This window comes from Biomphalaria glabrata, chromosome 15 (genome assembly GCF_947242115.1).
Source record: "Biomphalaria glabrata chromosome 15, xgBioGlab47.1, whole genome shotgun sequence".
Lineage (NCBI taxonomy): Eukaryota > Metazoa > Mollusca > Gastropoda > Planorbidae > Biomphalaria > Biomphalaria glabrata.
This window is the reverse complement of record NC_074725.1, coordinates 19,359,990-19,387,839: the sequence shown is the minus strand read 5'-3', so window position 1 is coordinate 19,387,839 and position 27,850 is coordinate 19,359,990. Positions and strand designations below refer to the sequence as shown.

The window sequence follows — 27,850 nt, the reverse complement described above, 5'->3', positions numbered from 1 at the left end:
ACACAATCAATCATTCGAATGTAATAACTATTAATCTATACAATGACAGTATACAAAATATTATTAGAGAATCAGATATACATGATCAACAAAGATTATTATGCTATACAATATCTTATATTTAGTAGTAGATTCTAAATAATTCGACACATACGAAAAGCGTATTAACCGTTGCCAAAGGGAAAGTACTCTTAAGAAAAAATCTACTCATGATGGTTTTAAGCTCACACACTGTAAAAACTCAAGGACATTAACTTGCCGATACTGCCGATAGATCCAGTATACTGTCTGGCTAAATATTAAACACCGTCGTATCTAAAATGAGTTGGAGGATTCCAGGCCTTATTCAGAGCTTTACCTCAATAAAAAATCTGTTTTCTCAAAATCAGGTTTGAAATTAAACTTCTTTAATTTAATAATTAGACTAGAGTTTAGGAAGCCTAAGACTAAAGTGACAGTCTAAGTCTAAGTACTCTAAGTCTAAGTCTTAAGTCGTCTAGATTCTAGAACTACCAATCTATCAATCATCACATCATTTATCAATGAAGAAGATATTTCTCTTAAAGTTTATTAAGTAAAAATATAAAACGCCTTTATTGGTTCAATTGACAATTGGGTAATCATGAAGATGAGCGTCAAAAATTAATGATTCGCCGAAAATTCAAATTATTTAAAAAAATTCAATTAATAAATATAAATTGTGTAGCGATGTTACAATTTCCGCCGACACGCCCCTTTTTTTTCGCCAAAAAAGTGTTTCGGTTTTTTTCCGGCAAATTATTATACGTCTCAAAGGCGCACTTTGTTAATCCACTTAATGAATACTTCTTTGTAAGAGAGTTATAGTTTTTGATGTAACAATAAAAATGGCGATCTGGAATCGATTTTGGCTTAGCCATGTGGAGAAAAAGGTCATTAATTTATTAATTGAAATTTACGTTAAATTTTCATGTGTACGGTTTAAAAAGGTCGGGATTCCCACGCATTTTTTTTATATAGAATTGTAGTGCATTTTTTGCGCTAAATTACCGTGGTTTTGGTTCTTTTCTAGGTGGAGCACTTTGATTACAATAAATTTTTTAGTCCATGAGTGAAGCCTTGACAATTCACTCGTAATTTTTGGGTAGCCATTTTGAAAAGCCACAGACAAAAGCGTGGTCACGTGACTTGTTTGGCACACTTTGATTGGCTATGATCAAAGTTTTTGGCACGAAAAACTTTGGTTGTGAGATTCACAAGACTTTTTAAATATTATATTAACATATATGATCTATTAATTAATACAAGTTACTATTTTTTTATCACAAAATAAGTATATCTAAGTCTAGATCTAGCTATTAGTAGATCTCTAGACTATAGGGGGGTAGTCAGTAGTTTATTGTTACATACTGAACTAAAGAAGTAGAGTCTAGGTCTAGTGACTCAGCCTAGTCTCTTCTGACTTCTCAGTTCTGTTCTACTAAGTTACTAGATTCTAGATCTGATCAGTAGATGATCTACTGACTACTGATCTAGTCTACTAGTACTATTACTAATAGTGATACCATCTCGATCTCTTTTGTTTATATTTTTAGGTCTACCTACTGTAGGCTACTTTTGCGTTACCTAACTTAACTAACTACTAAACTAGTTAAACTTAAACTAGTCAGTTCTGAATTTAGACCTAATCACGCGAGGCTAATCTAATGTAGACTTGATTCTATATAAAAAAAAAAAAACATCAACTATCTTAATAATCTTATAATTAATAATATTTATCAATCTTAGTTTCTAGATCCAGTTATTTTATTGTTATTGAGTTTACTTTTAAGTCTAAGTCTTAGTAGTTAATTTAATAATTAATTCATCAACCGTATCACATTTTTTTTACTTAGTTGACTCAAACTTAGTAACAAATATAATAAAATATCTAAATCTAATTATAAGTCAGCCTGAAAGGAAAAAATGCCTAAGCACACACGAGCCAAAATAAACCAAAATTCTATTATCCATAAGCATCTTACAGAGTTGTACAATGATCTGCCTAGTCCTGGATCGGGTGATTCAAGTCGATTATGTCTCAATGGTCATGTATTATATATTTACCTCCAAAATAGTTCTTCTACTATTACTGCAGAAGCAATAAGTTCCAGATTTGGACTACAAATAAAATCCCAAAAAGTGGACCATTTAATTGGCTTAATGCAAAAATTGAAGAAAAAGATTGGTAAGAATTTACCTCAGTTCAAAGAACTATGTAATAAAGTATTTGCTCATGTACCAACTGCAACTGTTCCTGAACCAACACTGACAAGTAAACCAGCTGTTGAACTATGTGCTACAGAAGAACCATTAACTTCTACTTTATCATTAAGTTCAACTGATGCCAAACCTGATGTGCTGATTATAAGTGAACAACATTCTAAGGAAACTGTTACGGATTCATTTGTTCTGTCATCTGAATTAATTTATGAAACTGATGATAAACAGAATTATAACCTGAGACAAGAGGAATGTACTCCTAGGAAGAAGAAATTAAAAAAAAGAATTTCTTATTTGTCGCAGTCCAGGATTAAAGATAAAGAGCAATACAAAAAAAATCTTGCTGGCTATAAAGTCAAAGTGAAGCATTTACCAAACTTAGTTAGAGTGTTGAAGCAATCTATAAAGAGGAAGAACTCAACAATTACTCTACTCAGGCAAGAACTGAAAAATGCCAAGAGACTATCTGGAAAGGATGCTTATTTAAAAATGAAAAGTTTGTATACCAGAGAAAGACAAAAAACTAGAGAATTGTTGAGCAAATCCAAAGATACTTCATATCTACTAAAACAACTGGAAGAGAAGAATGAAAGAATTCGACAACTGGAACATGACTATTTACTTTTAGAGGAAAAATGTAATGAAGAGAAACAACTCATTGCCAAGAAAGACAAAAAAACCTACAGCAGTGCAATGCGCCTTCTTGTTTATGAGGCTATAGATAGTGAAGTTTCAACAGGTTACATTCCTACTATTATTGCAAATTATGCTAAGCTTATGGGAATCACAGCTGGTTCTATACCTCAGAGGAGTTCTGCAGAGGAAATGGAGAGAGAATTAGGTGTGATTGCACAATATCAAGCAGCAGATGTAGCAATGTCAACACAAAACTTAACCCTTGGATTTGATGCCACTACACAGGAAGATGTTCATGTCAACGCCATTCATATTACAACGAAAAATGATTGTTTTGTTCTTGCACTGGATGCGTTAAGTGGTGGGACGGCAGAAGATTACGAGCAGCATATTACTTCCGCAGTTGATGACTTAGCACACCTCTACGCTGACTACAAGAAGCTAGATTATGAATCCTGTAGAGAGACAATAATTAATAACATCTCAAACACAATGAGTGATCGGGCAGCAGTCAACCATGCGACAATAAGAAGAGTGTGTGATATATGGCAGAAACCTTTGAATGAGCTGAAATGTAATCTTCACCCCCTGGACACTATTGCAAGTAGATGCAAAGCTGAATTAAAAACATTGGAGACTAAGAAAGGATATTTATATGGGAAAGAATGTATGGCAGCAAATTTAGTTCTACAAATTAATAAACTGCGCTTCATCAACAGTAAAGGAGACCCAAAAGGATTTGTGTGTTTTCTGATTAAAAATAATTTACCTAAAGGACTTATACCTCGCTATAGAGGCAACAGATTGCACATTTTATTTCATATTTGTGGATTATTCATACACCATTACACCATCCTGTTAGATTTTCTAAGAAATTACAGTCTCACCTGTGGAGGATTACAATCAGCTGTAGAGAAAGATTTTTGTGATGAGACAGCAAAAAAACAAATGTGTGCCTTAGGAATGGTAGGTAAACTTCTAACAGCCCCATGGTTAAAGCTATTTTACATCCCAAAAACAGAAAGGATGGCTTATTTTCAAGCAATAGAAATCATCAAAGATGCCCTGGAGCGTATTAAGAAATCTGTTGCTCATCCTTTGTTGTTATTTTCCATGAAGCTAGACTTTTTCAACAATGCTATGGATGCTGAGGATCCTGTTTGGAATTCATTGATTGTGTTTTCACCTAAAGATGAGGAACTTGAAAATATGTTGAAATTGTGTTTAATTGGAGTGGCAGAAGTTATTGAAAAACAATATGTGAATTTATTTGATATTATTCCAAATGAGGACATTGAAATTCAAACTGAGACTTGTAGACCACACAATATGGATAGTGAGGAATTGATGGGAATGTTTAGTGCAGCAAAGGCAAAATCTCCGAATGCCACTATGTGTTTTATTTCTTCTAAAATTTGTGCTAAAAAAAACAAAACAATGAAGTACTTATATTCTATGACGGATCCAGACAGAGATAGCATTATATCATGGGCCATTGGAGCTGCACGTAGTAAGAGGAAAGGAAACAGATTCAAAAATTCGGAACTTCTAAAGGAGATGCAACGCAGGTCAGAAGAAAAGAAACAAAAAAAAGAGGATAAAAAAAGGAAGGATGTTGAGAAAATGTTGAAAAATATTGCATTAAATAAACAAGTAATCAAAGCAACATTTCCTGAGATGACTGATACATCTGTGGATCAAATTTATGATTTACTTGCTGGCAAAGCATCTGGCAGACGTATATGTCATACATGGCATGACAATGGACCTGTCATTTACTTAGGAAGGATAGAACGCCTGAAAAAAAATGATCCTGAAAAATATGTTGTGGCTTATTGGAAAGAGGGAGATGATGATAGCTTAGCAGAAGACTATGATATTTCCAAACTCTCACTAGCATGTGATGTTGTTTTTAAGGACCTAATAATGTCTTAAATGTAAATACTTGTAAATACTGAAATATTACCAGTGCCACCAGCGCTTTGTATATATATTCTCAATTTTAAGTTTATATTTAAATTATTTTTTTATTTATGAATATGTGCCAAGGTCACATTTAAATTTTGAAAAATTATTTTGCCTAATTGATTCCAACTAATAATGTTTACATGTAATTATTGGCACTTTTTTTTTAAATTAGTGGGTCTTATCAAACATTATTAAACTAAGAATTAAAAAAAAATCATGCACTGAAATTCTGATTCTAAAGTAATAAAAATAGTTTAAAATGAAAGATTGATGTCATATAATTCTATAAAGAACATGTTTAAAAAGTCTTAAAATTTGAATAAAAAAAATTAAATAGTAAGAAAGATATGCATGCTTTAATAACAGAATATCAAAATCGGAAACCAAAAATACAAAGATAAAGAAGGAAAAAAAATTAATTTAAACAAAAAATCATAACTTCTCTTCTATTTGAAATAAAAACATTTTTTTTTTGGTTTAATTAACTGGAGAACAAGCTCTTTTCAATAATATCAATTTTTGTTATCAATTATAAAACAATATAAACATAAAAAAATATTTTGTGGAAGTATTTACGTCTAAAAAGTGTATTATTTAAAGGAATTTAAAAAAAATAATAATAATTAAAACATAAAAGAATTTATTTACAATAAATAGATATTAATTTTATGCACACTCTAAGCTTTAATTTGATATATAATGTTAGTCTACAAGTAGAAAACTTGCGTAAATGTACGCGTTTTTCTTTTTCATATCATTTTGTCACAACGTTCCATTAACCTTAATGTAAAGCCAAAACGCGTTAAAAAAAATCATTTTTTTTTAACTGTAGGTCCTACAACAATAATGTATATATCATTAGAAAGCTCTTATCATGTGCTTTAATGGTATATTAATTAATTTTTTAAAAAAAATTTTTTCAAAATTTTGTAACATCCCTAAATTGTGTTTTTAAAAGATTTTCTTGTAAAACAGAGGACTTTTATATTTATATGACATCAACAAAAAGCATTAGCGACGTCAAGGTTGCTCAGCACGCTGCCATTTTGTTTACAATGATGTCACAGAGGTGTTGCCAACTTAGTATTCTGAGATATTCTTTTTGTTACACTTGCTTAAACCGGTGATGCACGCTTGTTTGTAGGCGTAAATTATATAATTAACTATATAAACTCTTTTTTTCTAACAATTATATTAATAAAGTTGCAATAACACAAATATATGCTGAACTTGTTTTTTGTGTGTTAATTTGCTTTTTTTTTTGTTACCATTTGACATTCTCAGAGCTAAATCCAACCAGAAAGTCACACACTTAACGAGATTTACAGAAACCTCTCATAGCCTAGATCTAAATATAAGATCAATATTATGTTTTGTTCTGTTGTATTTGAGTCACTGGTAAAATAGTAAAATAGTAATCCTGTAGTAGTTTCTAATATTTAGGTGATTTTGGCCAATATAGAGCTAGAAAGGATGACATTGTGACTCGCTTCTATTGAACCACGGATAAAAGAATCGGCAAGGCTATAAGCCATTTAAGAAGAAAGTCAAGCTGTAGTAGCCGTGTAAAAAAGAAAACGTAGAAGGAAATCCAAGTCTAGTAACTAAGTAGGCTAGTAGTCGGTCGACCTGAGAGTTGTTACAAGTCTAGTAACTAAGTAGGCTAGTAGTCGGTCGACCTGAGAGTTGTTACAAGTCTAGTAACTAAGTAGGCTAGTAGTCGGTCGACCTGAGAGTTGTTACAAGTCCAGTAACTAAGTAGGCTAGTAGTCGGTCGACCTGAGAGTTGTTACAAGTCTAGTAACTAAGTAGGCTAGTAGTCGGTCGACCTGAGAGTTGTTACAAGTCTAGTAACTAAGTAGGCTGGTAGTCTGTCGACCTGAGAGTTGTTACAAGTCTAGTAACTAAGTAGGCTAGTAGTCGGTCGACCTGAGAGTTGTTAGAAGATTTTAGAAAAGTAGCGATGTAAAGAGAAGTGATTAGGTCACAGTAGAAGTCACGTGAGAATTTAAGCAATTATAAAAGTCTGTATGAAGTTTAATTGACTAGTTTTATGTGTTGAAATTGATGTGCTCGTCTTTAATAGTAGTTAAGTATCTGGGCAACAAGCTGCTAAGAACATGTAGATTTCATTTCACATCAAGACATATTTCATTGTATATTTCATAGACAAGATATATTGGGTGTTCATGGGCGCCCGCAGGATTTTTTGCAGGGGGATGCAAGTTACCACCTATGGCTCAAAGTCATAGCTTCAATTTTTTCCCCCGAGCATATTAAAGAAAACAGCTGGTGTCCCCTTGCCCCCCCCCCTGCCTATGCGATATTAATTTCACTGTAAATGCATGACGCGTAGGACGTATTCATCTTCTTTTTTTAAGTAACGTCTGTATGATATAAGATAAGTAGATAAATAGGCCTACTTGTTACATGCTCTTGCATCGTTTTAGGATGTAAACAAAACAGGTTGAACTGAGCATTAGTATTGCTTGAAAAGAGAGACGTTAACGAAGAAACTAACGAATCCAGATACGGACTGTAAAGCAGTGCTCTTTAATAATCCCAAAATCCAAACACATGTTTTTTGCTTGGTGTGTCTCATGTCGACTACAAATTATCGGCAGCACTAATTCATTACCTAGTTTGTCTGCGAATAGTCTCGCCTTCCTCAAGATGCAATCCCTGAAGTGTTCCTAATCATGGTCAGTTTGGTTTTTGATTATGTCATTAATGTGACTGCTTGTGTGCTTTTGAGCGGCCACATATGCTAAGATGGACAGACTGCAACGTATAACACGGAAACAGGTTCAAGAACAGATGAATAATTGATTACAATTAAAACACACATCAGAAGCACACGAGAAGCAGGCACTGATTACACATAAAGCATTTTGTCTGGTTCCACTTATAGTAGGCCTAAATATTTTAAAATGCACCAAACATGTTGTTTTGTTTGTTCGTAAAATGTTTTACATGTTTCGGATGTTCCTTCAGAGTTGAAGATAATTACTTCCTAGTCCAAACCTCTCGCAGGACGACGGGGGATGGGAGCGTGCAGGGTTTGAACCCTTGACCATCAATAAATCTGAACGACAATCCAGCACGCAAACCGCACGACCAGACAGCCATCCAACTCAAAATTCTTCTCAAATTGACAGCTGCCTAGAATTTTTCCTCCAAGACAAAAAGAAAACAACATTTTATCATATTCTAGGCCTTTACTAAATATAATGATAGCTATAATTATGTGCAAATGAAAAAAAAAATCGTCACCACTACGTGCTACAGAATTTTGAATTGCAAGCCCATAATAAAGCGTACATGGTCGGACATGAACTACAGATTAGCTTATTCCAGTTTATTACAATTATATAGCTTATCCTCATAAACTTTATTTCAGTGAAATCACTATATGCTAAGTTGCTTCGTATCAGAAGTTAATTGATTTGAAGGTATAAAAAAACATGACAACTCTCTCGCGCGCTTAAAGATTGCACGAAACAGGAAAGGCTCGATATTTACTATCAAACAATTTACAGCCCAGACACCAGAACATAACATCTGGCATAGGTTTCTGTCACATACTCGTTAGAGATTCAATGTGGGGAAAGCACCAAGGAGTCCAAGCACACATTATTCGCATCAACAATCGACCTTTTGCACTCTTCTTGCGGCGGCCATAATCTTAACCTTCAGAGTGTTTAGCAGAAATATTATTATGTAGTTTGTTGATTGTTCATGAACAAATGTCTTAATCATTAGTTACGTTGATTAAACTTTAAGGCAAAATCTTTCATAAAGTACATTATGTAATGTAGTCAAACGGCCAATAGTACAGTACATAAGTAAGGTACTATGTTTTGTAGCAAAAATAAGACCTACAGCATTAGAGGCGGACGAGACATTTAGTGATGTGATGTGGTATGGATATATAGTCTACACTTACGGCTTAGGGCCCCGCGCACTGCTAAGGCCGCCTCTGCCCATGCCTCCTTCAGTGAAGTCCAGTAGGGCGTCGGCGCCGTAGGCGCCATTATCCCGTTGATGGTTAGAAAGGCTGCTTTTATCCAACCACCAGGCCTGGACATGGGGCTCTTCATCCCTGTCCTGTCTGAGGCCTCCAGAGTGTCGAAGTCCGACAGCCATCAACAAATACAAGGCAGGACTATTACAGTAGGCATACACACGCAAGTATCTTTTATCCATAAATTGTGAGAAGTCACCTTCCAGGAGCTTCTTGTAAACCAGAAGACCATGGAAAATCTGTTATAAGTTATAAAATGGTTTCGTTTTAATAATTTACACCTTGGATTAGAGTGGGTTCTATGTGGCTCACTGCGGTCGCATAGGTTGCAGTGACCTAAGGCAGGCTCTGAAAAATATCGGCGTATGCTACTCACTATATAATAATAAGCTTTTTTTTTCTTTTTTACATAAATTAATTACCCTTTTTAACATCGTTTACCGTACTTTCAAAATACAGCAAGAGAAATAAATAAATAGAAATCGCTATATGACAAGCGTGAGAGACATAAAACGCTTGGGCTTGTGATAGCTACATATAAAGAGGCTCGGGGTTCTCAACATCGGACTCAAGAGTTGTGCTTACTGAGCAACTAAAAGCATTACTGAAAACATTTTCCCTGGATACCCCCCCCCCCCCCCCCAAGTGATCCTGAAAACAGATTGGACCATAGTGCTCTGAGCATGCTATAAGCATGAAAAATGATCTTTATGAAAATAAAAACTATTTAAAATAATATATATGGAATCTGGTCTAGCAATTCATAAAAGCTATTTTTTAAAAAATCTCAATCCAGATCTTGTCCTATAAAATACAGACGTAGGTAATTCACAAAAAAATAAAAGAATTTACTCAGAGATTGTAATAATTCATAATTCAGTGACAATGAAAAGTAACATCTATTTAGCACACACACAAAAATTGATTGCAATAAATCTTTTAAAAAAAAAAAGAACTATTTTATTGTGGTCTAAATTATTGTGTCTAACATTAATACATCTGTACATAATGGGTGTTTCTCATTTTTAGTTGGCAGCACTTAATGATGCCAAAATTATTTTTGATAAACAAATCTGGATTTATTTTTGGCCAGGAAGAGACAACAAGGAATGTCGCGAAAAATAATTTTTGACGCTCACATTCATGATTACCGACAATTGTACTAGCAGTTTGTAAGCGGCAAATTAACGACCAACTAACAAAGAGAGAGGGCGTAAAAAAAATTGTTTTATTTTCAGTGTAACTTATCTGAATATTAGTAAAATGTGGATTTATCTTCTAATAAGTCCTAATAAGACCTTGTTAAATGTAGATTGCTTTTTACGAGGCGCATATGCGACAATATGGGTCAAAACGTTTTGAAGGAAACATTTTAAAACATCTCCGATAGTGTGATTCTTCTGGATTTTTTGTCTCAGAAGAGTCAAATTTCTTCCGTCTATTGCAATTTATTATGGTGACGACTTTTGTGTGAAAAAAAAAACGTCCCTGACAGAGACGTCTTAACAAGAAGAATGTTTTTTAAAAAGATTACGCCCATTACAGAAGTATGTGCGCAATATGTAGGCCTACCTAGAATGTCCCTCAGATAATACTATTGGTCAGGGCTGCCTCTTTATTATTAGATTTAATATGGCCCTTGACGGTTATTTATTAGAATGAATAGTGCGTTCTGTAAGAAAACACATCAATATTAGCCTTTTTTTAAAAATTCTCTTTTCTTACTAAGAGAAAAAGGTAAGAATACGCTTAGCGCTGAGACTCGCCCGGAATTAAACCCCTTGCAGACTTGAGCAAAACCCTGCTGCATCTTCAATTCTATCTCCATTAAGAAATTTTTACAACGCTTTAAATTTATGTAGGCAACATAGTTTTGGAAAAAGTATTGCCTATAGGTCTATTATATGTTGCAAAGTATTTGTTTTATTATGTAAAATTCAAATGAAAGTGTTTTAACTAATAAATCGCATTAAACCTTATAACTTAATTTTGCTATTACATAATTTGATAACATCAAATTGAGCCAAACCTGAACTTAGGACCTGACTGAACTGAACCTGACCTATACTTGTCATCAAACCGAACCCGAACTTTAAAAGTTGGTTTCGATCCCCAACTCTAGTTTGCATACATTTTGTTGGGGTTTGTACAATGTTATTGTGAATAGTTAATAACTTTTTTAGATTAGTTTGTCATTTTAGCTGTCCTGTTTGTGTTTGCAATGTTATTACAGCGCCTTGAGCCTACATTTTGTTTATTAACAGCGCTTTATAAATAAAATTATTATTATTATTACAAGACCTGATATCTAAACTATAGAAGCCTTACTTTAATATACTATTGAAATTGAGTTCACTTTACTCTTATCAAATACAAAAAAAATCAGTTTTTTAAATTAAATTGTTAGATCTAATATTGATACTTAATTATTTAATTGATTAAAAATATATTTGAAGTACTGTATACTATCTTTTATATTATACAGGCTGGTAATACTGACTTTTATAATTAGTAAGACATTTTTAGTCATTATAAATATATATTTACTGGTATATTGTTTTGTCTCCAGATTAACAAATCTTGTCTAGTCTGCTGGTATTCAACTAGAAAAATTGGGGTATGTTGGAACAAATTATCTTTGAATATTCAATTAACTAAATAGTTTCACTGATGCTCTTTTAACTAGTTTCATTTATTTTTTTTCAATCATCATTACATGCTGATAAAATTTTTAACTTACTAGAGTAATTTAAATGTTCCTTAACCCTTTTGTGATACTGTTATGTTTATTTCAAATAAAGAAACAGTTTTAAAACAAGATTGAAACAGTTAATTGATTTATTGTTTGATTAATGACTATGGTTACAAATTACATTTTGATTGGTCTCTCTACAGGAAGTGATTGAAGATGTGACTAAAATTAGAAACATTGGTGTGTCTGCTCACATTGACTCTGGCAAGACAACACTGACAGAGAGGCTGCTTTTCTACACAGGGAGAGTGGATGAGATGCATGAGGTAATGAACAATATCTTCAGCAACAATTTCTTTCTCCTCACACCAAGTAAGCTACTGTTATCCGACCTTGGTGGTTTAAATAAGAGTTTCTTCTCTGATCCAGTGTGGATGACAACAAGACTGGGCATGTTCAGTTACATTTCTTTATGCCACTTATCTTTTGAAAAACAGACATTACTTCGAAAAAGATGACAACACAATTTCTAGGTCTATCTAGTCATGCATGTTAATCAATGACTTAAATTCTACCAAGTCACTGGTTTTCCTGGCTGACTCTGGCAACCCATTCCATTCTCTAATAGCACTTAGTAAGAGGGAGCATTTGTACCAATATGTCCTAACATATAGTACAAGGAATGTGCTTTTATCTTTGTGTTTTTCTGAGTGTTTTATTAGATTCTATATTTGCATTTGAAGATTATGGTTGATTCTTTTTTGAAGCTGCTAGGATCTTTTTCTTCTGTTTTTTTTTAACTCTTTAAACATTTGAAAATATCTTGTTATGTTTTTTTACCAAAATCTGGACCTTCTGACTGTGGACAGTCCTTAAGTGTCCCCATGTTTCAGATTAGTGTTGTCTCTGGAGATTTAGATAGAGTTCATTATCTGGTCATATTAAGCTAGCTATATTTGTATGATATATTTAGTTTTTTTTTTTTATAGCAGTGGGCATGGTAAAGTTAAACACAAGATTTAAATGTGATATATGTCATTCTTGTCTCTGTGTAAAGGTGAGAGGCAAAGATCAAGTGGGAGCTAAAATGGACTTCATGGAGTTGGAAAGACAAAGAGGAATCACAATTCAGTCAGCAGCTACCTATGTGATGTGGAAAGATCACAATATAAATATTATTGATACCCCAGGTACATTTAAAGCTCAGTACCATCTCGTTTATTTCCTTGCAGGTTACCTTTTTTTTTTTTTAATTCCTGGTATTTAAAAAAAAAATTCTTTTGATATTGAGTTGAATTATAAAATTGTGTCAATAGAAATTTTGCCTAATGCCAGAGTTCTTACATCAAATCAAATCTTAAGAGTTAAATCAATTTTTCATTCAGCTATAAATGATTACCAGCAAAATGTGTACATGTTGTGGAAAAAATAAAAAAAAATATTTTTTAGGCGCTAAAGAACTCATTATTTAGTAAATAAGCAATGGAAATCTACTATTACCTATATATTTTATTTTTATGTTGATAAAGAAAGATCTATGAATATGGCAAGAAATTTGATTTTTTTATCTTTCCTACCTGGATTTAAAGCTTATTCCTAAGCAAAGCAACTAATTTACTTAATTTTATATAAATGTCTACAGGCCATGTTGACTTCACCGTTGAGGTGGAGAGAGCCTTGAGAGTTCTTGATGGGGCCATCCTGGTCTTGTGTGCAGTGGGAGGTGTCCAGAGCCAGACATACACTGTCAACAGGCAGATGAAGCGGTACAATGTGCCCTGTGTGGCTTTCATCAATAAACTAGACAGAATGGGCTCTAATCCAAAAAGAGTTATGCACCAGCTCAGGTTTGTCATGGTATTTCTTACAAGTCTAAATGAAGTACCTAACAAACATTCATATGTAGAGTCAATGTGTACCATGTGATCATTATGGAATCTTAATATTGATAAGTCTACTCCAATTGAAAACTTTGATTTAATATTCCAAGCTATTAACAAAAATTCTATTGTTACCAATATTGCTTTAAGTTTTTTGAATATTGTTATGATGTAGTTGAATATAAAATATTTAGATGTAAATGTTTTGTTAAAATGTAATATTTAGCAAACATAATGTTGTTGTTTTTTAAGATCAACAAAAATGAAATTAATATTTTGTACCAAATTATTTTTCTTTTATATCTGCATTGCAAAAAATTAGTTTGAAAATTTTCTAAGATTCATGTATGTTTTTGTACCCTATATGTCTCCTCTGGTCTCGCTAGGTCCAAGCTACAACATAATGCTGCCTTCATCAACATTCCTATTGGGCTGGAGGGCAATCACAAAGGTATTGTTGATCTAATTGAGGAGAAAGCCATTTACTTTGAAGAACCATTTGGGTAGGATGATTATTTCATTCTCGTTTAGCAATTAAAATCTATTTTAACATTATATATTTATATATATATATCAGAATTTAAAATTATCCAGTTATGGAGACAATTTTAATAGTTCAAGTAGTGTGTACAGAAATTTTTGCAAAGCTTATATCAACTCACTCTGTCTGTCTGTAATATTAATCACAATATGAAAAGCATTTGGGTAATGTATTTGAGGAAATGGCTCTCTCATGTTTCCTTAAAGTGAATCGCATCAGTCCAATAGTAGAGGAGATTCTAGGTTGCACATATTTTCACAGCATTGATCTTGGTAGAGTTGAGGGTCAAGTGTAGTGAACTATAGTTTTGTGACCTCGTCATGTGCTGTGGCAATTATCATGACTTAAAAAATATTAATTTATGCAGTTGTTTTAAGTTACGTATAAGTGAACTCAGATAATGATCATTACAGATTTTAAAATATTGATTTTAAAATTCTTATTCCAACAGAATAACTTTACGAGAAGATGAAATTCCCGCTGACCTGAGAGCAGAGGCTAAAGATAAAAGACAGGAAATGATCGGTTGGTGAAAATGTTTTTTTTTCCCTTCAACATTTCATGTTCAATTTGTTCTTGAAATGTTTTCAATGATCACTACAGGAGACTCAGAAGACTTAATCACGTTCTGAGCTGTTACCCAAATATTTAATTTTGTATGTTCTCTTTCTTCTTCTACATTCTCACTTCACTTAAATCTATGGAGTTTTGTTTCTTGCTACATTATTTAGCTTAATAGGTGTGACTGAAAATAATTGGTTGGTGCTTATTTCAATTAACTTGTATTTGGTACAGAAATGGTAGCCAATGTAGATGATAAACTTGGTGAGATCTTTTTGGAAGAGAAGACTCCAACAAAACAAGATATCAAGGTCAGAATGATTGTTTTCTTTCCCTTGTTCAACTTTACTGTAATTTATTTCTTTTCACATAGAACACTGTTTTTATTGTACCCAATGTAACACATTTAATGAATATTTCAGTTTTTTTGTGTGTTTTTTTTTAGAATTAAAAACTGAATTTGTTGCTCTGTTGAAAAAATGTTTATTAAAACTATTACTATTTCTGTTAGGCTGCTATAAGGAGAACGACAAACAAAAGAAATTTTACCCCAGTCCTTGTGGGATCTGCATTAAAAAACAAAGGGGTTCAGACCTTGCTGGATGCTGTATTGGATTATCTGCCCAATCCTTCTGAAGTCAACAATATTTGCTTGGACAACAGTGCAGGGTATGTGTTAGAGCTTAACTAGTGATGATGATGCATGGAATGAGAGATGGAAGAAACATTTTTTTTTCTGAGTGCACTTTCTTTTATACTTTATTCTTCAAATTTTATATGATGACTTTAGTTAAGAGAGATTTGTGTGAGATATGGTGAAACTTTGCTGATTTTATAGGATGACTTTAGTTAGAGATTTGTGTGAGATATGGTGAAACTTTACTGATTTTATAGGATGACTTTAGTTAGAGAGATTTGTGTGAGATATGGTGAAACTTTGCTGATGTTGTTCATTTATTGTTATTATTTTGTATTATGTGTGCCATTCAGTTAGAGAATACAGAAAGACTTTTGGTCAAAATAAACAACAAATAAACTTGCACACTTTTTTTTTTTACTATCGTGTAATGCAATCGTTATGCCAACTTTTGTATATATAATATATATGTCGCGAAGCACTGTTATCAGCTAGTATATATGCTGTCAAGTGCCTTTTTATTTTGTTTGACAAAATATGTTCATTAATTTTTTACTAGCCATAGTCCATTTTGCATATTCACCAGAGATTAATAAATGAACGTAGCTCAAGAAGTATGATGCGGAGAAGGCTCCCCCCCCCCCCCCCCCCCAACCGTCCTAGCAAATATTTTACCTGTATTGCTAATTAGAGAAATGCCTCTGTATGTGCTACATTTTTTATTTTCTTTCATGTTCCTTATCAAGATAGTATTTGCAGTCTTCAGAAACCTTTTGTTCATCCAGTATTATTTAGTTCTATCAAAAGGGAGCCATTTGTCAGCTGCCCTTATAAAATACACCTTCCACACATGGATTATCTAGATTTAAGTTAGCTCAGCAGTGCTCAACCTTTTTAGTTCCACGACCCCCTAATATAATTTCCCCCAACCACAATTTTTTTTTCGTTTACAGATAAATAAATTTGTGCTAAAAAAAAAAGGGTTATTATTCAGACTTACATTTGTTTACTTTTCTATTGCATATTCACAAATATACATGTTGCATACTTAAGTGACAATTTGACAAATATGGTGAACAGACTTTGATACGGTGCGAAGATTGCGCTTGTTTTTGTTCCACCAGATCAGGAATTCAATAGCACAAAGAATGTCATCTTCTGCATCAAGTCTGCTTTCTGAATATGGACTTAATAACTAACAAGCTGGATAACTTTGTTTCCTAAAGATTTGTTCTTGAAAATGGAAGAAGAAGGCGCAGGCGGGATATGAAATGTTTTGAACACCAAGTACGGTTCAGATCTGCTTGTTACAGCACGTAGGAATGGACAAAAAAAACAACAACTTCCAATGATGAATACACAAAAAAAAAAAAAAATTTCTGGAGGTCCTAGGCGACCCCTGGCGATTAGTCATTCGACCCCCAATGGGGTCTCGACCTACAGGTTGAGAACCCCTGAATTAGCTTAACTCCCTTTTTGAGTAGAATTGGATTGTTTTTGGATGCTAGGAATAAAGTTTGTTGAAGAGTGGAGTTTTTATTAGGCCATCTATACATTTTTCCATTAGCATTACTGATGTGGTGGGGTTTGAAGGGTTCATCGCTTTGCTAATTTACCGTTGCATAAAAAAACAAAAACAGTCTTAAAGTGGGGAATTCGTTGAAACGATCAGTATTACATTAGATATGGTCAAGGCAGTTAAATAGATGAAATTTTAGTTTAGTGTAGTTTAGTAGGTTTGTTTATGATTTTGTGGATGCCAACATGTGAATAGAGATAAATTTATTGAAAACATAATTTTATTTAGTTGATGGGAAATGTGTAAGCCCCTATATTTCATTCTTTTTTTCCTCTTCTTTTAGCATTGATAAAGCTGTGAAAATATCTTTGAATCCTGAACGCTCCATGGACCCACCATTTGTTGGTCTAGCTTTTAAACTTGAGGTGAGTACTTACTTTTAGTAGTAACTGACAAACCCATCAGCAAGTAGAAACTGCAGAAGTCCAGTAGAATTTGTTTGATGAATGATATGCATATATTATATTTGGTAGATAAAGAAATCTAAAGAGCAATAAATTTGACTAATGACTTAGAAACTATAGTGGATATTCTTGAATTATATTTCATAAATACACAGCTGTTTGTAGCACACAGTACAGTGGGTGACAACATTCTGAGGACAGCCATTGTTTACTATACATATTTAGATTTTTGGCTTTAACATATCTAATCAAAATATTACAAGGTCCTATCACATTTTGCAAGCCTCATCTATTTTAATCTTTTCTATGTTTGACATGCTAAGAGGTTAACTGAATAATTGAACTTCTCAGATTTGGGGCTTGCAAAAGAAAAAGGAAATAATCTCGTCTATTATGGTATACCAGAAGTATTTGTTTGTTTTTTTAACCATTGTATTTGAAAGAAAAGATCTCTTGAGTTTGTGTCCTTTTAAATGTCTGCCTCTCATTTTGATTTTTCATGATCTTCTCATCACTGATCTCAAAAATGCTGTTAGTCCACTAGATCCTATAGTTCAGCTCATTGTCTACTAGGCTATTAGAGCATGGAATGGGTTGCCTGAATCAGCCAGAAAAACCAAAGACTTTGCAGAGTTTAAGTCATTGAATAACATCATCATCACTCCTTTGAGTTCCTCATGGAACATAGGGCCTCGACAAAAACATGCCACTCTCCACGGTCTCTTGCTAGCTTTTTGACGGTGTCCCAGCTCTTCCCGGTCTTCTCTGCTTCTTCGAGTACACTGCGTCGCCATGTTCTTTTTGGTCTTCCTCTGCGTCTTGTTCCCTGGGGGTTCCACTCTAAGGCCTGCCTAGCTCTGAATAACATGCATGACTAGATTGACCCAGGACATTTGTAGGATGTAATCATCTTCTTTTTTGAAATAGTGTCAGTATTTTATAAGATAAGATAAATCATTTTCAAAATGATATTGATAGTTCTTCTGCTGTTACTAATTAATCCAACATATTCTTCCAGTGTGTCAGGTAAGATCTTTTCAAGGTAGATGTTAAAAAGTAGGGAATAAATCTAGTATCCTTGTCAGGCGCCAAATCTTGTTCTTAATAAGTTACTTTATTTGTTGTTATTATGCTGGTTGCCCTGTTATATACACTATTATGTGATGTTTGTACTTATATTGCTTTTTAGCATATGGCTTTTTGTTTAAGTAATTTTTGTTTGCTGATTCAGGCTGGTAAATTTGGTCAGCTGACATACGTGAGGGTCTATCAAGGAGGCATGAAAAAAGGGGACACAATCATCAACACAAGAACACAAAAGAAAACCAGAGTACAGAGACTTGTCAGAATGAATGCTGATGAAATGGAGGTAATAAAACAAGCTTGCACATGAATTGCCAAGTTTGTTAGCTTAGTGTTTACTACTTATTCAAATTTAATGAAAGTTAAACTGAAGCAAAAAAAGACTAGTTAACAATTACTTTTTTTAAAGATGAGTACTCAAGGATCAGAATGTAAATTTGCAGCACAGATGTGTAAAATAGACCTTACATGACAATTGTATTTTATATCTAATTATAGTTATGGGAAATACTGCATTCCTCAATAATCTTCCGACTCAAAGACAAGCCTTAGTATAAATGTAGTCCATCTTTCCTGGAACCTATTAAATATATAAATAAATTTGCTCTTTTAAATAAGTAAATAATTGATTTTTGATATCTCAATTTTTGCTTTGTCCATAAAATTAAAGTCTGTTAAATGCAGTTTTGTACATAAAAAAAATTATTGTAAAAACTTTTTTTTTTTCCTTCTTTGCACAGCCACTAAAATATAAAAAAAAAGATTTTAGAAATAACTCTATTATCTTGTTTCATACACAGGATGTTACAGAAGTGTTTGCTGGAGATATATGTGCTCTGTTTGGCATAGAATGCTCCAGTGGTGACACTTTTGTTATGAAAGGAAATCTACATTTATCTATGGTATGTTATTGTCATTATTGTCATTGTGATTACTCTTATTATAGCTGCTCTATCTATCTTTGTTGTTTAATATTGTTATTAAAGTTGAACTAAAATTATGCTTTTTAATAAAATTTCCTTTTGTATGGATCAATAAACATTATTAATATTATCTGTTGATTAATTTTAAGGCCATTTTTAAAAGCATAACAATTGTTTAGTCTGCATGAAATATGACAAAATATGCAGGTTGCTGCTGGGTTCGGGTGGTCATATGAAATACTGGACTCATCCTTAATTTTCAGAATCAAAGAAAATACCTATGTCTTTGAATATATTATTTACCAGTTTGATGACTAAGCATTATCTTACTCTTATAGTTTGGGCATGTGAGAATGAAAGCAATCTTACAAGGCATAGAACCAGGCAGAAGAAAAAGAACAGTTTAAAGTGTTGTATTAAGCAGCAGAAAGAAAAAAAAGTAACATTGATAGTAAAGGATTTTTAGCAAGTTAAAGTTATATTATGGTGTTAACATTATGTGGCAGCCTTGAGGGGCCCCAAATCATTTTCCCTTTTAGCTTATAAACAAATATTTATTTTTGTTGGTGCAAAGTTGATCCAGGATAACATTTTCATCATCAATAATTGCCTGTCATTTTGCGAGTAAAGGTGATAGGTCACATAGCAGTGCATATTACATTCTCTCTATCTGTTCAACTATTTTCATACACTCATAATGATCTCTTTATCAAATTTCACTTAAATTGTTTTTTTGTAATCCTGGATATCTCTGATAAATAGTATTGAAACCAATATCATTTTTATCTTTCAGGAATCCATGTTTATCCCAGACCCTGTCATATCCATGTCCATTAAGCCTATAAAGAAAACAGATATTGACAACTTTTCGAAAGGCATAGCCAGGTTCACGAAAGAGGACCCAACATTTCGAGTTTACTGGGATGACGAATCGAAGGAAACTATTGCATCAGGGATGGGCGAGCTTCACCTTGACATTTATGCTCAGGTCAGTCTGCCTTAGTTGCAACAGATTTCATACAAGCTTTTATAGTTAAGGAATAGAAAATGTGTTAAGTCGTATTATTTAAAAAGATGTCACTGATTTTTTTGGCAGGAATTTGGGGGAAGCATTAGTTCAGCTTAAAGCACTTAAAAGCAATATATTATTAAATTGTTCTTCTTACTCTTCTTTTTAATAAATTGAAAATAAATTGATTTATAATAGTCAATCTGATTTTTTTTAAATATATTTTTTGTAATTTAAAGTTTATAAATTCATATAGCTAGTATGAACCTTGATATGTTCTTTGAGCTTCATTTATAGCAGATTGCAGCAATTGAAATAAATTGTACACTCGTTCTAGTTTAAAAATATGTAAAAAAATTGCAGTATGCAACATGACTAGCTATGAATTATTGTTTCTGTTATTTGATCATTTTGTGACTTTTTTTTCCCCAGAGGTTAGACAGAGAGTATAATGCCAAATGTGTTCTTGGAAAGCCGAAAGTAGCATTCAGAGAATCTCTAGTGGCACCTTGTAACTTTGACTACTTGCATAAGAAACAGACAGGAGGTCAAGGACAGTATGCCAGGGTTATTGGCGTTGTTGAGGTAAATACAAAATGTGTGTTCTAAATTTATATTTCTTTCAATGTTTTCACCAATATAGTAAATAAAAATCATACTGCAATATATGAAAACATTCACAAATAAAAATTTGAAACAAAATTATTCAGATTATTTTTTATTAAAAGAGATATCTTTATTATAAGTAATAGATTATTAACCTGATAATAAAAGAGATTGTTTCACTCAAACTTGTAGGTGGTCTCTGTGGGTTAGTCATGCTCACACATTATGTTACATTCAATATTCCACCATTTTGACAAACAGAAAATGAATTGGCTTGTAAATCTCATTTTACAAAATTGTGGATGTTGTGGATACAACATACTTAAAACATTTTTTAAAAAACAAAAGAGCATGCTTTTGGAAGACCATAAGTAGCTATTTCACTTACAAACACATTAAACATTCAAAAAAATGAGTCCATTCATTTAACAAATATCAAAATATTTATCATAAAAACACCATTGATCTGACAAAGACTGGGGGGCATTGTTCTGGAGACAAAGAGTTTGTGCTCATGGTATCAATAGACAGTAGTATATACTGCCTGATAGTGTGGTATGTCTCTGATTTTTATTCATTTAACTATCTGTTTGACTTTATTGTAGCCCCTGCCACCAGATGAGAACACCAAACTAGACTTTGTGAGTGAGATAGTTGGCACTAGTGTACCTAGACAATTCATTCCATCTGTTAAAAATGTAAGTTTTTTAAAAATTCTATGCTTAATTTACATTTTTAATTTTTTTGTTATCATTGATCAAAAATTTAATTAGACCAAATGCTTTTTTTTTTTGCTGAGAAAAGGAAATCACCAAAGACATTGTTTTTTGCCAAACAGATGCAGAAAATTCATAATGTTTTCCTTTCCTTATGTTTTTTAAGATCTTTGTATAAGTTTGAGTAGAACTAGATATATTATTTTTTTTAAATTTGGAAGCATGTTCTCTACTGAAATTTATATTGTAGGGTTTCCTCAAAGTCTGTGAGAAAGGAGGTCTTTCAGGTCACAAAGTTGCTGGGATCAGGATGCGCCTTCAAGATGGTCTGTGGCTTTGAAATTTATATAGTTTATGTAATTTTTTTCCCTGGGCTAGGAATTTATATGTTTTATAAGTATTAATGTTTTATCATTTATGCCTGAAAAAAAAAGGGCTGTTAACTTCTCTCTCTATAAAAGCCACAGCCCAATATGATTCCTCACTAATTCTCAGAATTTGGGTGAATTAAAAAATTAGAAATTTTTAACCCTATTACTTATCCTGTACATGGAACAACTAAGCACTTTAATTTTCAAATCGACCATTGGTTAATTTTTACTCCTAATTAATCTTTTTCTTTGTTTATTCATCTCAATATGTCTGAAGAAGATGAAGAATAGTCAGTGTGTATGGAAGACACTGGTGAAAAAATGTATGCTTTTTGTGGAGAATTATAATGCGTGCCATTCCAATAGAGGGAGTACAAAAAAAAGGGGTTTTGCATGGTGAATAAAGGGATATGAGTAGGGGAGCATTCAACATTAAAAAGAAGGCTTCAATTAGGACAACCTGCTTCTTCACATTATAACTAACAATTGTATAAAAAAAAGTGTTTAAGAGACCCATTATATTGTTTATCAACAAGAGACCTATAATAGATCTAAGATTAAATGTATATGTATTTGATCAAGGTCCAAACTGCAATGTATGTTCTAGTACATCAAATTGTCCCTAACAAATTAAAAGAAAGTGGGTTTTTCCAACTGTTCCTCTTACACTTCAAATGTTGGAGCCAAATAAATTTGACATAATCCAGTTTCCTCTACCTGCCTTACTTAACAAAGACTTTACTTTAACTTGCAGGTGCCAACCATGCTGTAGATTCCAGCGATCTTGCATTTCAAACCGCAACAGAACTGGCAATGAAAGAAGGTAAAATGAACAACTTTTATATACCTCTATATGTACATATCTGAGTAGATTGCTGTTATACTGTTCATGTTAAAGTCCTAGATGAATCAAGAAAGCTAACTGAAAGTGTAGACAATCGTACACATAAATTTATAATAAACAATAGGCTTGCCAAATAGCACTTAAAATCCTAACTTAATGATGGCTATTAAAGTTTTGTAGGTCTAATCTCAGTGAACAATGGAACACTTTGAACCAGGAGTATGAATCTTACTCTTGACTATTGCTGCTAGGCCACGCTGCCTGTTTTTAATTATAATCAAGAAATGTTCATATTTATTTTTATTAAGGTTGTTTGACTTAGTATTTCATACACTGCAGATTAACTCACTGTTTTAGTACCTATACCTTTGTCACATTACATCCACATCTATGCCATGACTTTGAGACTTTTCACATAATGGTACCAAATTTTAATCTTGCAGTCAAAAAAAAATGTTCCCTTTTCAGACCATGCGGCCTATAGGGCAGATGATGTATAGGTTATCTGTTTCAGTGGCCTACAGTTAACGAGGATGTTTTGTGGCCAGAAAAATGACCAACCGCCTTTACTTTTCCCCACTTAATGTCAGGTACCCATTAGAGCTGGGTGGACTGAAATAAAAAATCCCAGGATTCAAACCTGGGACCCTCTGGATTGTAAGCCAACCACTCAGCCACCACACCTCTCAGTCATGAAAACAAAACATTTAAAGAATATATATTTATATTTTTCCCCCTTCTTAGATTGCAAAACTTACATGTTTATAAGATAGGATGAATTCAAGTGCCAACAGCTCGGTTTCTAGGTATTTAAGCAATGTTTGGTTCAAATTAAACAAAAAATTGAAAATCAACAGCACACAAAAAAATAGATCCCCTATAATCATAGCAAGCATTTCACTGAACCAAGAGGAGTTAAGTCAATAAAGGGATTGAACTTTACTCTGAACATTCAGATATTTTCTTTGTTTTGCAGTGTTAGCTTTTAACTGTTTTCTAGTATTCTTGAGAATGTCTTCATTTTCTTGTCAGTATTTGAGGAAGGCCAATGGACTGTACTTGAACCTGTGATGCTTGTGGAAATCAATGCCCCGGAAGAATACAGAGATAGTGTATTGGAGAACGTTGTGAAGAGGAGTGCCATTATCCAGGGCACAGATACAAATGAGGGATCTTTTACCATTTATTGTGAGGTAATGTCATAATGTCGCAGCTTTGAACACTATCTTATCTTGTATTATAAATATTAAGTAATGCTAACCGTTTGAGATGTTTGTGTAGGTAAAATAATAGTTGTCATGCTTTCATTCATGTTAATAAAATGAAATAGAAGGCAATGAAAAAGCAGACATACTGGCCAAAGATGGGAGAATGAACCAACAAATGAAAATTCCTCTTTACCCAGAAGAAATTAAGAAAATAATAAGAGAGTAGGAAAGCAGAACGATGGACCAGCTCTCTCTCCAATCTCAAGAAAAATGATGCCTATTACAATCTGTAATTTTTTTGCCTCAGAAATGGACACAACAGAATAAGACACATATGTTCCAGAGGCTGAAAATTGGGACTAGCAAAAATTGTCCTTATGGAAAATCACTAGAGAATGCTGATCATTTCCTGTAAAGCTGCATACTCTACAGAGAGGCCTGAACAAGACACTGGCTCCAAACTATATGGAGAACTGCCTGATCTGGAAACCACTGCAGATATAGGATTACTTGTTTGAACCCTTCATAAAAATGAGAATGAAGAAGAGTAAATCATGTTAATGTTTTTTTTAAGGGTGTATCCTTTCGAACCTTTTACTTAATTCACACTTTGTTATAATAACTATCTTTGACTCTGTCAGCACTGAAATGTTATTTGAAATTTATGAGTGCTCCAGCATGTAATTTTTTTTACTTGCAATGCAAACATTCCTTTTTTTTAAAAAAAAAAGGTCATTTCCAGCAAAGTCTTTACACTACTTTAACCTTAAATAGTCAGCTGATTAGGATATATGATTGACACAAGAAATGTACAAGACATAATGATCTTCTCTTTTGAAGTAATGTGTACTTGATATAAGATAAGGCAGTTAAAATTCACACTGTTTTGAAACAGCCTTTTGATTTGTAACAAAATAACAATACTTATTTTCAGTTTATGTTTTTCTCATAAGCTGCAATACATTTTTTGTAATTGTTTTCATACTTTGGTGGTTTGGGCTTAAAATGGTTAGAGTGTACAACAAATATTGATGTTCTGGTGAATGCAACTATAGTCAGTGTAAAACATTTGCCTATTGTTTGTCATCTCCATTTTATGAGTTAGGCATCTGTCCTGTATTGGGGATGACATCTTGTCAGAGGCAATTTTTCTCCTCGAGGTTTAAGGAGGCACATCTTTAGAAGTACTCACCATAAGAGCTGACCCATTTAGACATCAGCTTACTCTTACTAACAAAGAGAACTCTTAGCAACAACCTTATTCTGAAGAGCGCAGCAGGATCATTTTATTAAACCATGGCACTTTTGATCCCAGTAAATCAGACAACTGCTTTATCTCTTTCAAACTCTTGTCATTTTCCATAATCATCACTCAAGTAGATTTCCTTATTGATATTATTTCAAAAGTTCTACACTTGTTAATGCTACTTGTCACTTTTCCAGGCTCCACTTAATGAAATGTTTGGTTATGCTACTGAGTTAAGAACACTGACACAAGGCAAAGGAGAATTCACAATGGAATACAGTCGTTACTGTCCAGCCAAGTCAGAGACCCAAGACAAGCTGGTGCAAGACTTTCGAGGGCCTACAGACGAGCAGCAAAAAAAGAAAAAAAATTGATAATTGTTCAGTTTAGTTGCCTCTCCACCCCTTCCCCTATTGGAAACATTGATACATATTAAATGCACCCTTTAACTGGACATACTATTGACAAAATTGATCAGTGTTGAATTGATTAGCTGACAAATATCTTTTGTTGAAGAGAGATGCATTTCCTGGTCCTTAAATCCTTATCTATTTGAATTTATAATTTTATTTTTATTAAAATTGTTGAAATGTATATTTAGAAAAATCAGTGTCATTTACCATGAATCATTTGGTATATCATGGCAATATTTTTATTTTCATTTGTGGATTTTCAGTAGAGAGTAACTTTTGTCAGACCAATATATCTGGTGATGCGTGGATTTTCAGCACATCGACAATATGTGGCGGCTACCAGTATTTTTAAACTGTTGGTTAATCATAGTTATTGTTTTAAAATTATTGTAAAAAATTGAACTGCCACCTCATCTGATGACAATTTTGTAATGGTATAGTGTTTAAACTTGTCATTAGTAAGCACAGTTAAGGGGTTCAAATGATCTATTTAAATTATGTTAGCTCATAACCATATGTTTACAAGTTCTGTGAATATTATTATTCATCTGATGATTTAACTAGTCCTTTTTTTTTAATGTTTCAAAACATCAAATCTGTTGTTTTTTTCACTGGATTAAAGACAAATGTTTTATTTGAGCACCAGCATAAGAATGTTGTATGTATACAACCTGTATAAACTCATAGTAAAAACAGAAAGTAAAAAGTAAAGTTCCCCTTTCAGGCCTTGTGGTCTATAGTCCATCTCATAGGTCAAGATGTTTCATGCCATACATTTGTTGTTAACTTGCCTTGGTCCAGCGAGAAAAGTGTTGCCTGTGAGAATGAGATATTGTTGAGCATTTTAATATCATCAGCAACATTTTGGTCAAATGTTTAATATTTGTAAAATATTTGTATTTAATTTGTACACAAATCAGGTTTTTTTGCAAATCAAGTTTTGTTCAAATTACACTTGTCGTGGCTTCACTTAGCCATTGTTAAATTGCATTATATCAACTGATATCATTTGAATGTTGTGACATTTTCCCTTATCCAACAAAGTTTTATTCAATGGATTGCTAATATTTTTTTTTTTTTTGTTAAATGGTTGGAAAAGTTGAAAGTGTTGAGGCAGAAATAATTTCTTGAGTAATTACATTTGAGGCTAGCAGACTTCCCACCATGCCTTTTGTTTTAACACCCAAAGTTAAATTTTAATGATATTTTTTTAATTTGTGTACATTCTGCATAATTTAATGCTTCAAAAAAAAAAAAAACCCTACTACAGTTAAGGATTATTGTGTTTGATACTTTGTTTTCTTGGCAATAGTAATTTTCAAAGAATTGTTTAAGAATTGGTTTTATTACAGTTTAAATTATTTACAATGCTGGCATTGAAAATATTGGAATAATGGAAGTCCTTGTAGTCTTATTGTGTTTATGACAATAATACTTAGTGGATACACTTGAACATCTTACTTATTGTCAGTCAAAACTAGAAGCTTTTTAGCTGGATATTTTTTGTGAGGCAAGTGAAAGTATGTATCAAGTCACTACTTGAGTCATTTATAAATAGTATTGACATACACATGATTTAACTTAAAAAAAAACATAACATTTGTGATTTTATACTATTGGGTGTATAAGCTTTCTGTATTTCAATTATTATCTTATAAGTTAATTTTCATTTTCTTCATATGTGAATGCCACAAGTAAATCTTTTGTATGAAATTTTATGTAATAAATGAAAAAAAACAACAGGCTGTTTAATTTTTATATGTCAGTATATTTTAATTCGTAATTGTAACATCTATATTAATTATTTTAAACTCAAACCTGATTCCATGTGTATTAAAGAGCTGAACACCCTATAAACTGAACATCCTAACAACTTGAGGCAGAGATTTTTACTGCTGTAGCTGTTTCTAGTGTTTATTAACTTTCTTGTATGACACTAGCATTGTCTTCAAGTCCACAAATTAAGAAAGAATGCAGTATTTCACGTGACTATGCAGACCCATTTGGCTCTCAAAGTGTGTAGTCACCTTTGCAAGTGCTCCAGCTCTGGCTGTTTCCTTTTATAAGAGTAAGGACAAACTAACACACTTGAGTAGGTCTCTAAATTGCTTTTTTTTTGGGGGGAGGGGGGGGATTTCCTTTGGCATATGAACATCCCCATACAAAATATGTATGCTACTCAGCGCAACTGTCGAAAAATGATTAATACAGCTTTCCTGTCAGCAGAACATTGTTCTTTGTAGACTTACCAGTGTATGCCCATTATTG

At 32.9% G+C, this 27,850-nt stretch overlaps 1 protein-coding gene across 1 annotated transcript; it reads left to right on the top strand.

Moving 5' to 3' along the window:
* Positions 1 to 203: 203 nt before the first annotated feature.
* Positions 204 to 27,322, top strand: LOC106056409 (elongation factor G, mitochondrial-like). Its single transcript, XM_013213136.2, has 19 exons — positions 204 to 389; positions 11,439 to 11,486; positions 11,765 to 11,887; positions 12,619 to 12,751; positions 13,204 to 13,408; positions 13,828 to 13,944; positions 14,434 to 14,507; positions 14,778 to 14,854; positions 15,055 to 15,212; positions 17,043 to 17,124; positions 18,395 to 18,532; positions 19,047 to 19,148; positions 19,963 to 20,157; positions 20,611 to 20,763; positions 21,390 to 21,482; positions 21,751 to 21,826; positions 22,626 to 22,694; positions 23,748 to 23,908; positions 25,367 to 27,322. Exons 1-19 carry the CDS (start codon positions 321 to 323, stop codon positions 25,541 to 25,543), a joined length of 2,250 nt encoding a protein of 749 aa, XP_013068590.2. The 5' UTR covers positions 204 to 320; the 3' UTR covers positions 25,544 to 27,322.
* The last annotated feature ends 528 nt before the right edge of the window (positions 27,323 to 27,850 follow it).

Bases quoted from the DNA above. Each gene is read 5' to 3' on its own strand.
- LOC106056409 (XM_013213136.2), top strand. From the start codon at position 321: ATGAGTTGGAGGATTCCAGGCCTTATTCAGAGCTTTACCTCAATAAAA. The intron at 18,533-19,046 runs GTAATAAAACAA...TTTCATACACAG, and splicing joins TGAATGCTGATGAAATGGAG to GATGTTACAGAAGTGTTTGC. The intron at 19,149-19,962 runs GTATGTTATTGT...TTTATCTTTCAG, and splicing joins GAAATCTACATTTATCTATG to GAATCCATGTTTATCCCAGA.